Source organism: Stomoxys calcitrans, chromosome 1, assembly GCF_963082655.1.
Source record: "Stomoxys calcitrans chromosome 1, idStoCalc2.1, whole genome shotgun sequence".
Taxonomy (NCBI): Eukaryota; Metazoa; Arthropoda; class Insecta; order Diptera; family Muscidae; genus Stomoxys; species Stomoxys calcitrans.
Window position 1 is genome coordinate 132,989,762 of NC_081552.1, and position 13,402 is coordinate 133,003,163.

At 40.5% G+C, this 13,402-nt stretch overlaps 1 protein-coding gene across 1 annotated transcript in view; it reads left to right on the forward strand.

Moving 5' to 3' along the window:
- The window catches only part of LOC106094159 (membrane-bound transcription factor site-1 protease), a 165,810-nt gene that overhangs the window by 100,647 nt on the left and 51,761 nt on the right, over positions 1 to 13,402 (forward strand). The window contains exons 3-4 of the mRNA XM_059362384.1: positions 156 to 1,008; positions 1,215 to 1,948. Of these exons, the coding sequence (XP_059218367.1) occupies positions 156 to 1,008; positions 1,215 to 1,948 (1,587 nt within the window). The remainder of the gene's footprint in view (positions 1 to 155; positions 1,009 to 1,214; positions 1,949 to 13,402) is intronic.

Sequence of the window (13,402 nt, forward strand, 5' to 3'; positions counted from 1 at the left end):
CTGGTCGCTACCTAGGGGAGAATGCTATGAAATGTGATGCGTATTAATGCCTCCTCGGACCAGACGATTATGGCCAATTAGTAGTAGTAGTAGTGTCCACATATTTGTAAATATTTTGTGTTGTACTGCGTTATTAAATGTATTTATCGTTTTAGGTTTCATACACTTCCTGGTTTTTGGACGCCTTCAACTATGCAATGTTTAAGAAAATTAATGTTTTAAATTTAAGTATTGGCGGCCCAGATTTTATGGACCATCCATTCGTTGACAAGGTGTCAGAGCTTGCGGCAAATAAAATTATAACAGTTTCTGCCATTGGAAATGATGGACCCCTGTACGGTACTCTTAATAACCCTGGAGATCAAAGTGATGTTGTAGGAGTCGGTGGCATCAATTCAGATGAACTTGTAGCAAAGTTCAGCTCTCGTGGAATGACAACATGGGAATTGCCAAATGGATACGGGCGAATTAAGCCAGACATTGTCACATATGGTAGTCATGTGAAAGGAAGCAGTTTAAATGGCGGATGTATTTCTCTGTCCGGAACCTCAGTAGCTTCTCCTGTTGTAGCCGGAGCTGTTGCGCTAATACTAAGTGGAGCCCCAAAAAAATTAAGTTTAATAAATCAAGCTTTGGTGAAGCAAATACTAGCAGAGGGGGCCGTTAAATTGCAGCACAATAACATATTCGAACAAGGTCATGGGAAGCTGAACATTTCTAAAAGTTTGGAACTGCTTTTATCATATGAACCCAAGATTACACTTAGCCCACCTTACATTGACTATTCGGAGTCTTATATGTGGCCATATAGTTCACAACCGCTACATTGTGTGGGCATGCCATCAATAGTAAATGTCACTATTTGGAATGCGATTTCCGTAACGGGAAGAATTACTAGTAAACCCGAATGGCAGCCAAATTTGGATAAAAATGGAGACCTGTTGCTTGTTGAAATACTGTATTCACAGATTTTGTGGCCATGGACTGGCTGGATGGCAGTGAAAATAAGTGAGTATTTTCAGAATATATGTTCAAAGACAAAGAGTTAACAAAGAGTGTACATGTTTATTTAACTTATATTAATAAAGAGAATAATTATGTAATTAAGTTTTATTTATTTACTCATTATACAAATAGAAGCCATATGACCTGTTAGTTAAGAATTACTATATGCAGCAAGTTCAGTAATACTCAATTCACACTTCTCTATACAGGTGTTACTAATAGGGGTTGCTATTATGAGGGAAACGCTGAAGGGTCGATTAAGCTTGTAGTATACTCATCTACACAAAATAATCACCATAGACATACAGTCCAATTTCCAATTAAAGTGAAAATAGCTCCAAAACCGCCTCGTCATAAAAGGATTTTATGGGACCAGTATCACAATATTCAGTATCCCCCCGGCTATATACCTAGAGATAGCCTAAAGATTAAATCCGACCCCCTTGATTGGAGAGGTGATCACATCCACACAAATTTTAGAGACTTGTATCACCATTTACGAAACCGTGGATATTATATTGATGTACTGGGAGCTCCATACACGTGCTTCAATGCTAGCGAATACGGTTCATTATTAATTATTGATCCAGAAGAAGAGTTTTTTGACGAAGAAATCTACAAATTACAGAAAGATGTATTTGACTACGGCCTTGGAGTAGTTATTTTTGCTGATTGGTACAATACGACGGTAATGAAAAAAATGCAATTTTTTGACGAAAATACCAGAGAGTGGTGGATTCCAGATACAGGGGGCGCCAACATTCCAGCCCTCAATGATTTGCTGCATGGGTTTGGTATATCGCTGAGCGACATAGTGGCAGATGGATACATCCAACTAGGCGAACACAGTTTTTACTATGGTAGTGGCACAACATTGGATACGTTTCCTCAAGATGACGACACAATTCTTATATCTGCCCTGTTAAATGATCAAGGAGCAGAGGTATGTTAATATTTATTTATTTATTGAAAATATATTTATATAAATTCGTTATCAAAAACAAAAATTTATTACGTTGCAAATGATTAGTATTCTCAAAATAATGTTTTGAGTAAAACTAATATGATGTCTATTGTGACACCGCAAAAAAGTGTTTGAACTTTCTCATTGGCGGGTTTTTTTATTAAGAGAGAAGGATATAGTGTTTATTGACATTTGTCTTAAATCTTTGGATGTCAAAGTGGGTGAGAAAAACATTAGCCGGAAGTCGATTCCACATACGAAAGGTTCGGGCGAAATCAGAATTCTCTCTATAATGCATTGTGCGGTCCGCTGGCCAATCAATTACAAACGGGTGTGAGTTCCTGGAATGTCTAGTATCCCTGACATACATCCTTACATCAGGAATAAGAAGACGGATATCAGACGAGCACACTCCATGAAAGTACCGATAGAACAGCGCCAAACAACCCACATTGCGACGATGATGAAGGGAGGCAATAGAGTTGGATACCCCACTGTCCCCAATCAACGCCATCACTCTCATCTGTACACGGTCCAGTAGCTCCAGGCCAATTTCGGCCTTATGAAAGTGGTGCAGATGTTAAGAAGATCGGACGGAGTGACGGATTGCTCAACATCTACACCGTTGATAGACAAGGATGATCGCAATGGATCAGCGAATCGTTTGTGTGACAACAAGCAACACTGAGTCTTCCTTGCATTAAAATCTACTCGATTCATTCGACCCCATTCAGAAATGGCCAGCAAATCCTGGAAGAGTGTATCATCCATAACCCACCTCTTGTCCTCAATCTCTCGAAGACTCGGCTTATGGTCGAATGAGTACGAATGACAGAGAATACTCTCATCCGCAAGTGAGTAGTTCGGATTCGATGGCTGACCCAACAGATTGTTGATGAAAATAAGAAAAAGAGAAGGAGAAAGAACAGACCCCTGGGGTACACCTGCGGTAAATTTTTGTGGTATTTGTTTGCAGAGTTGCATTCTTTCAATGCGACGCTGCAGGAGTCGGCGGTGAAGAACAAGATGAAATCGTCCGCTGGTGGATGGGACGGTGTGACATATGAGATGATAAGGGCTTTACCTGAGTTAGGTAGAACCATGGTACAGACAGCGTTGAATAATGCCTTTCAATAGAATAGTATTAAAGAGAGCTGGAGACACATCAAAATTGTCTCAATTCCCAAGTCTTATAAGGATTTAATGGATTATACAAATTTTAGGCCCATTTCGCTCATATCTGTTTTCTTAAAAATCATCAACTTGATGCTGAAGAATAAAATTTGTGGCTTTTTGGAAGATAATGATTTTATAAAGGAACGATGCTTTTCATATAGAAAACAAAAATCTACTGCAATGTGCATAAATCATGTACTACATAGGGCGGTAATTTTGAAGCAAAATGATTACAAGGTTCTATGGCTAGCCTTGGATATATCTAATGCGTATAACTGCGTTAGAATGGATTTTTTGACAGATATCCTTGTGAAAATTGTACTTCACCCACACTATGTGAATTGTATTATCAACTTTCTTTCAAGAAGAATTCTTCGAATTGGGAACGGTTGTCCATTATTGATTTCTATAAAAAAGTCAATAATGGACTACCGCATCTCGCCCATACTTTTTAACATATGTATGTACGACGAGTTTGCATTCTGTGAAAAACAGTTACGCATTTGTGTATCAGTATGCAGATGATTTTTTAATTATGGCGTTTGACAAAGACCTTCAAGAAGCTGAAAGGAAGTTCAATCAAAAAATCGCAGAGTTTTATAATATTGCGTTGCCCAAAAAGTAATTGCGGATTTTTCATATAGTCGGCGTTGACAAATTTTTTCACAGCTTGTGACTCTGTAATTGCATTCTTTCTTCTGCCAGTTATCAGCTGTTACTTTTAGCTTGCTTTAGAAAAAAAGTGTAAAAAAAGTATATTTGATTAAAGTTCAATCTAAGTTTTATTAAAAATGCATTTACTTTCTTTTAAAAGATCCGCAATTACTTTTTGGGCAACCCAATATATGCCTCAACTTGAACCTTTCTTTCAATGCTGCGAAGACACAAGTGATGGACCTTGCGAAGGGAAGCAAAAAGAAAAGTATTAATGGAACTTGAAAATAACAAGTGTATAAGATGAAATATCTTGGAAGGACCATTATCACATCTCTTGCAGTTAATGAGCATTACAAAAGAGTTAGTAGTAAACTGAAAGCAGAGCTAGGGCCGTCATGTTTTTGACTTTTATTAAAAGCGGATTATCTCCAACGATTGCTTTGAATATCTTTAAAAGCCTGATACGGTTGAAACTGTAGTATGCACGTACTACAACAGTCCATGTGCCTGCAATCACAAATAAGAAGGTAATGACTTTTCAAAATTCGTTAATTCGCAGATGTCTGGGAGTATCACCCTCAACGCCTTTCATGTACTGTATGAATTAGCGGGAGAGATGCCTCCAGGTGAGCGGAGTATTTTTCTAACTGCAAAGGAACTCATAAATCTCAAATGATCGAATAACTCTTTGTATAATGTAGTTGAGGATAATCCCTATGTCAAATCAAGCTATAGCCATGTATATCATCCCTTTTCTAGCATTTTGGGCAACGACTCAATTGTAAAACATGGTGTAAAAGGAGAGAAGCTCAGAGTAAACATGTTTGTAATACAAGGCAGAACCAAGGATCTACCAAATGAAATGGTTAAGACAGTATATGATCGAGAAATTACTGGATATAGAAGTGATGGCTTTGTAATATTAGCAACCGATGCGTCTGTTGGTGAGATTGCCGCAGGATGTGCTGTATACAACCATACACATCAACACAAATTCTTTTTTAAGATTAATCGTAAAACATCTAGTTTGTGTGCTGAGCTAGTACCTTTAAGAAAAGCCGCTCAAATTGCCATTGATGGTAAAAATTAAATTCTACACAGCTTTGCTATTTTTACCGACTCTCTGAATGCCTGCAAACTACTAGCTGCCACGGAAACTGACAACTTCCTAGTAGCTGAGATTTGGGATTTGCTAAGTGCTTCGAGCGTGAAATGTTGTCATATTGTTTGGACTTCACCGCATAGAGGTATAACAATTAATGAGATTGCTGATGAAACTGCAAAAAGTGCAATAGATGTTGGTGCTCCAATAGCTGTCATGTTTACACCGGAGAAAGTCTAAAAAAAAATTAAAAATGAATTGGTTAAAATGTGGAATTTTGATTTCCAAAGAACTCATGTGTAAAAGGAAAGTTCTATGCCAGTACATGCTACAATGTTAACCGTAGCCCATGGTTTATGACAAGACCTACATACATCATATGACAAGACCTACTTAATGCAAATAAAACCAATAGGTGCCTTGTCCCAGAATGCAATACTTAATATTTGAATGCAAGCATACCGGCTTAAGAGAGCAAACTAAATTTTATCAAAAGTACAAAGACATTCTTTAGACAGTCTTTAAAGGAGCATGAAAGTACCTGACTTTAGCGAGCTAGTCGATTTTGTAGGCAAAGCTAATAGTTAAATTTAGCTAGTCGTTATGTGCATTTTGCACAGTCGTTAATGGACAGCCGTCCTCTCTCTTCTGTGAAGATATGTTATTTATCTTTGCCAAGTTACCATTGTCATAGTTTGACAAAGGATGAAATGAGAACCAATTAGATGTTCATTCGCACACACACACACGCGCACAAACCATTAGTTTTGGGTCACAGCTTAACATACACATAATCCTTGTTCCTTCCACTCAGGACAGTTTAAACAGCAATTGCAATTGAACTTTAATACAACAGGAAGTATAATCTACATCACAAAGTGAAATCGTTGTACAAGCTGACTGTTATACCCTGGCTTTTGTGAGGTCTCCTCCTCCATTTGGAATGAAGTTCCAAAAAAATATAAGCAACAATGATGAAAGTATAAATATAAAACACATTTGAAGAAGTAAGTCGCAAAACAAAATTTATTTCTAAAACCACTTTGACATTTCAAAGGCAGTTTCGTTGGCGGTAGATTTTTGTTGTTGTCACTACCTCTTAATTATAACATGATGTTACTGCTTACGACAAACTTAGAGCTCAATCAACTGGAGCAAAAGTAACCGAATGTTTTGGAAGCATGCCCTGCTTCAAGACTGTACGGTTGTTACAGGATATCTATTGTATAACGGCGAAACCTGTAACCCCATTTTTGTAAGAGTCATCCGTAAAGACTGTCATTTCAGGGGAAAAATTAATTATCCTTTCAATAGCGAAAGATCGGTGAAGTGTGGAGTTGTCAGAATGTTTTTTGTATATCGTTGAACTTTGATCAATACGATTAGGAATCGGTAAAGTTTACGCCTTTAGATGTAGAATTGTATGTTGAATCGAGCAAATAGGTTTTGCTATCCCGCTGTTGATTTCGTCCCAGAATATGTTACGCAACACTTTTTTGGGATCTGTAATAGATTTCGAAGCAAGACTTATCGCTTTACGATGTAATATAGTCTGGAAATCTATCGATATTCATTCTGCTCTAAGGGATTCTATAGGAGTGGCATTTAACATTTAACTAAACTGGAACTCCTTCTGTTTGCTCGTGCGGGACACATACACAGAGTGTGTTCTATAGTCTCTTCTTCTCTAATGTCCTCACAGCTTCTGCAAAAGTTGTTGCTGGCAACCTTCAGTCTATCATGACGGACACAATGACTAAGACGTCTGTTCTAGCTAGTGACAGCACAGCGGTAGACCTCTTCTAGTCTGGATTAGGTCACATAGTTTTTAAATGCTCACAGCCCGCTCTTTGTGACCATCTATCAATGGTTTCCTTCGGGCTTGGTCCTGAAAACATAGCCTACATGTCGCTAGAGGCATACCCACATATTCCAGTTTTCCTGGAATGTGTAAGGTAGTTTTTGGTCTCGCAAGTTCGTCCGATTTACAATTCTCTGGGATATCTCTGTGGCCCGGCACCCACAATAAGTGAATTTTTAACTGTTCAGCCAACTTAATAAGAGATCTGCGACAGTCGAGGGCGGCTTTGGAATTCAGAAATACGTTAACCAGTGATTTAATGGCTGCCTGAGAAGATATTTATGTCAATCGTCGTTATGACATTATATCTTAGCCATTCCAACACTTTCTTAATTGCACGGATCTCCGCTTGATACACACTGCAGTGGACGGGTAACCTTTCGATCTAGACCTTAAGAGTACACCCCAAAGCCCACCTGGTCGTCCAGTTTAGAAAAATCCGTATAGAAGTCTATGTAACTTATCTAGTTGGTTCTATCAGAAATAGTGGAACAGTACATTTTATCAAAAAGCGGCTCAGGTAGAGTGTAGTCCACACTGCCTGGAACATCGGATACTGTATCAAGGATAACATCCACTCTCGAACCCCGGTAGATGGGATGATAGGACCTCGATCACTTTTGGCGAAATGACTGATCCGAGGAGATGCGCCAGGTTGTTCAACCGTCAATTTATTGTGCATGGCGAGAGTGGCAGGCCAAGGAGGAGAGCCGATGGACTGCCATATAATTTAGCGAAGTTACGACAGTCATCCATGGCGCCAAATCATCCAACGCGTCTGGCCACGTCGGAATCTCTACATTGATGTTGAAGAATCTGGAGTTGAGTACCTTACTACTGTCCTCAACTTGTCTTTGAACACTCTTATAGTATCCCGAAAATGGGTAGAGTGATCCAGCTACAGAAATCTGGAAAGAACCCGAGTTTGGGGATCTCCCTTCTCTCACCAGAAGCAAAGACGCTGCATAGCAAAACAACTGTTTTGCATGCCATTACCGCACACATTTGCCGTGGCTTCAATCAGCCCAGGCCGGTCCTCGTGGCACTGGACCTATCGAAGGCATTCGACACGGTCAGCCATACCAAACTACTTGAGGACATCGCCAACACTCCTCTCCAGTCAGGGACATTGATCCATTAAACCATCCAGATTGCTTTAAAAAGCCCAACAACTTACGAATGTTCATATCCGCTAAATCAGACTCGTTAGGAGGTTTTTGTATTCAGAAATATGTTCTCCAGGGATTAAATGGCTGCCTGGCTGCCGGAGAAGATATATGCCAATCGTCGTTATGACATTATATCTTAGCCATCCAACACTTCCTTAATTGCAAGGATCTCCGCTTGATACACACTGCAGTGGACGGGTAACCTTTCGATCTAGACCTTAAGAGTACACCCCAAAGCCCACCTGGTCGTCCAGTTTAGAAAAATCCGTATAGAAGTCTATGTAACTTATCTAGTTGGTTCTATCAGAAATAGTAGAACAGTACATTTTATCAAAAAGCGGCTCAGGTAGAGTGTAGTCCACACTGCCTGGAACATCGGATACTGTATCAAGGATAACACAGGGTCCGTGGCCGCCACATGACCAATGATAATGCTCCCTTAACCTCACGGCAATGGTCGCTGCAATTTGGGTAGCGCAATGTCCAAATGCACATAATGTAGCATTAAATTCAGGGCATCAGATGATGTCGTCCTCAGTGCGGCTGCACAAACAAGCCATCCGTTGGATCCGGTTAAGTATTAAGCAGTAGATGGATTTTTGATGCGCCGTCCACCAGACCACAACACTATATAGCATAATAGGTCTGACAACCGCAGTATATACCCAATGCATGACACGCGGTCTAAATCCCCAACTTTTGCCAGTAGCTCTCTTGCAGGTGTATAGGGCAAGAGTGGTCTTTCTTGCCCTAACCAAAATGTTGGATTCGAAGTTCAATTTCCTGTCCAGCAAAACACCCAGGTATTTTGCGCTTTTTATAAATTGAACATTCTCTACAAGGAGACAGGTCGACGAATGTTGTGTTTAACGCTGATGCCTGCCATCATGGCCCAAACTTGCGAGGCCCCAAGATCCTAGGGTGAATACAATGCAACTACCAACGCCCCCACATGTAGTAAACCACACATGAGTACCAATTTGATCCCACGCATTTGGACGTGTTCACCTACTTGGTAAGGAGCGGAACACTACCTAAGACTCCTTCCGATCTATGTCACGGTACCAAGCCACCACGTTGCTCCCCTCTAGGGCCACACCATTGTAATGTTGGAAACTAAGTTCCAGGGGCTTCTGACACTCGTGGTACCAGATTAAAGTCTCCGGTCAGATATCGTAGCATTAAGACTACAACCAGTTGAACCCGACACAGTTCCGGACTGGTCACCTGGAGGAGACAGAGTAGTGGAGACAGTACACCTCTTTTAGTGCGTTCCTCTGCTGACCCATCATTTTAGATCCACAGACCCCAAACTTGCCGTAATTCATATTTTAGTAAGTAAGTTATTAATAAACTTTCTCACGGTAGAGTTGATGCCTAGAAACTCCAACTCCTTCATGATTGACGTCGGTTTTACATTGTTGAAAGCACCTTCAATGTCAATAAATGATACCATTGTATATTCCTTGACAGCGAGAGAACCCTCTATGTAGCCGACTAGGTCGTGGAGGGCTGTTTCAGTGGATTTGCCTTTACTATATTCATGCTGATGCCTAGAAACTCCAACTCCTTCATGATTGACGTTGGTTTTACATTGTTGAAAGCACCTTCAATATCAAGAAATGATACCATTGTATATTCCTTGACAGCGAGAGAACCCTCTATGTAGCCGACTAGGTCGTGGAGGGCTGTTTCAGTGGATTTGCCTTTACTATATTCATGCTGCTGCCGCGACTGGCGATCTCCAGGGATTTTTGCCCTAGAAATGTTTCTGCTAACCTCTTAAGAGTCTTCAGTATAAAGGATGACAAACTAATAGGACGAAAATCTTTCGCTGCTTTGGGAATGAAAATGACCTTCGGGTCCCTCCGTCCTACAGCTATATATGACATGCTGATACAAGCAGAGTATATCTCCCTAAGCCAAGGAACCAATTTCCCTAATAAACTCCGACGAATAATGCCACGTTGTTCGCTGGAGAATTTCCAGGGAAATGTGTGTCAACGAGTAGTTCTAGTATTTGCTCACTACTCATTGTTTATGCAATCACCTACTTCGGAATAAGCCCACCGTAATAGGTCTCGAGGTTTCAGTAGCAGACAACATGCTACGACAACTGTTCTAAGCCTACTCCCGGGCTCTAGATCTGCCGCTCCACTGGAAACAGACGCAGATCATCTACCGCCTAATGGATACCTAATGAATGGATAATGAGACTTATTTATTTCAAGGCTGGCTACTACTGAATCTCCAATTCTTAGCTACGGAAGAAGAAAATCATTTAGACTACTCTTTGCAAGAATACGGGCTCTGTGTCTTCCATTCTCCGTACCCTTAAGAAGTTTAAATCCCCGAATTCTTAGTAGAAATCAACAAACTAATTTGAGAACAGAAATGAGCGTAAATGAAAAAAATGTCATTAAAATACTGAAGCTGGTTCGCCGAAACACACAGGGCTTGTCGGGTCCCCACCGCTTCATCGACCTTCAGTTTCAACTTGTTGAATCCGTAGCATTCAACTTATTCAGAATTGGTGAGGTCTGCGAGACAGCCGGAGTTTAGTACGAATACTGCATGTCTCCGGAGACCATCAGCCTCATCCAATCTACCAATCTTCCAGTCGGTGGTTGAAAGATTAGAATTACATATCCCTAGTCTTCCAAGTATGGATTAAGGATCTTTTGGTCGAAAAGGAATATTTTCCTTCTTGATTAAATCTAGTGCTGCACCTGGCTAGAGGTTTCAGTAGCAGACAACATGCTACGGCAACTGTTGAGTCTTCGGAGTCTATTCTAAGCCTACTCCCGGGCTCTAGATCTGCCGCTCCACTGTAAACAGACGCAGATCATTTACCGCCTAATGAATACCTAATGGATGGATAATGAGACTTATTTATTTCAAGGCTGGCTACTACTGAATCTTCAATTCTTAGCTACGGAAGAAGAAAATCATTTAGACTACTCTTTGCAAGAATACGGGCTCTGTGTCTTCCATTCTCCGTACCCTTGAGAAGTTTAAATCCCCCAATTCATAGTAGAAATCAACGAACTAATTTGAGAGCAGAAATGAGTGCAAATGAAAAAAATTTCATTCAAATACTGAAGCTGGTTCGCCGAAACTTTCACTATAAACTAAGATATTTGCAAATACAACCACACTTTGAAGGCGTTAAAGGATTAGGATCGGCTATAAATAGTGTGTTGGCAATCAGTACAAAATGCAGCTCTGACTTTATGACCAAATGTCACGGCCGATGGGTAAGTTCCTGCAACCAATAGCGATCACAATTTTCACAAATAAAATTTGAGGTTTTTTTTACCAACTTCACAGTAACAGAAGAATTTTAACAATTTTCGATTTTGAAAAAATGTGCGAATGTTCACGTCCGCTTCAGACAGGTTCCCAAAGAACTAAGAACCTAAAGTGGAATTCCTTCTGACTGCCAGTGCGGGACACACACACAGTAGGTGTTCTATTGTCGTTTCTTCTTCGTTGTCCTCACAGCTTCTGCAAAAGTCGTTACTAGGAACCTTCAGTCTGTCAGCATGTTTTCCGAGTAGACAGTAACCTGTCTGGATGTACACAAAGACTGAGAGTTCTGTTCTAGCCAGTGACACCAAAGCGGTAGACCTCTTCAAGTCTAGATTAGGCCACATAGTTTTGGAATGTTCATAGCCCCCTGTTTGTGACCATCTATTACTTGTTGTCCTTCGGGTCTGGTCCTAAAAAAACATAGCTAGAGGCATACCCACAGATTCCCGTTTCCCTGGAAAGTGTAAGGCAGTTCCTAGTCTCGCAAGCTTGTCCGCTTTACAATTCCCCGGGATATCTCTGTGGCACCCAGAAAAGCCTCTCGTTAAGAGATCTGCGACAGCCAAGGGCGGATTGTGTGTTCATAAATTCGTTCTCCAGTGATTTAATGACTGTCTGAGAAGATATTTATGTCAATCGTCGTTATGATATCCGCTTGACACACTGCAATGGCCGAGTAACCTTTTCGATATGACTAGTTCTAGATTTTTAGAGTACACTTCAAAGCCCACCTGGTCGTTTAATTTGGAACCATCCATATAGATGTTTTTATTACCCGGTATATCGTAGTTCCAATCGGTTCTATCATGAATAGTGGTGCAGTACTTTTTATTAAAAAGCGACTCAGTTAGGGTGTAATCTGCCTGGAACATCGGACATTGTATCAAGGATAACACAGTGTCCGTAGCCGCCACATGACCAAAGAGAAAGCTCCCTTGGCCTCACGACAGTGGTAGCAGCAATTTGTAGCATTAAAATCAGTGCATAATAATAGCATAATAGTTCTGACAACTGCGGTATATACCCAATGCATGACGCGCGGTCTAAACCCCCAACTTTTGCCAATGGGTCTCTTGGAAGTGTATAGGGCAAAAGTTGCCTCTCTTGCCCTTTCCAAAATGTTGGATTTGAAGTTCAATTTCCTGTCCAGCAAAACACCCAGGTATTTTGCTCTTTCTGTAAATGGAGCGTTCTCTCCTCTCAAGGAGACAGGTGCCACTGTAGGCAACTTGTATCTCTTGCTGAAAAGAACTATTGTACTTCTGTCTTGCACGTATACGCCTGGACCACTTTCGGTAGCTCACTTCGCTGTTGCACGCAGAACTTCCTGAATTATATCTCTTAGAGCGCTGGGAAACTTTCACCTAACCGCAATTGCCACGTCATCAGCATACGCGACAAGAGACAATAATGTATTCTTTATTCTTCCAGAGACAATAATATATTGTTAATGGCTATATTTCAAAGTAGAGGAGACAGTACACCTCCTTGAGGTGTTCCTCTGCTGAGCCATCGTAATGTCATCTTTTAGTATGTAAGTGATTAATAAACTTTCTTACGGTATATTTGATGCCTAGAAACTCCAACTCCATTGATCTCGGTTTTACATTATTGAAAGCACCTTCAATGTCAAGAAATGCTACCATTGTATATTCCTTGACCACGAGATGGTAGAACATTCTTTCCTCCCAATGAGACAGGTGCCGCTGTAGGTAACTTGTATCTACTGCTGAAAACAACTACTTCTGTATACACCTAGACCACTTTCGGTAGCCTATTTCGCCGTTGCACATAGAGCTTCCTGAATTATATTTTTTATAGTGCTGGGAAACTTTCCCCTAACCGGAATTGGCACGTCATCAGTATACACTTTTACATATTTTTCTTCCGGAGACAATATTATATTGTTAATTGCTATATTCCAAAGTAGAGGAGACAGTACACCTCCTTGAGGTGTTCCTCTGCTGACCCATCTTTTTAGATTCACAGATCCCAAGCCTGCCGTAATGCATCTTTTAGCTTTAGAGAAGCTGTGGTCATCCAACACTTCCCAGTCGCATATTATTCCACTTATATCTTCCGATAGAAAGGTAATATCTGGTACCTCCTGCCTGTTCCTGGTAAAAAAAGGTCGGTTTATCCCCTTTATTACAAAT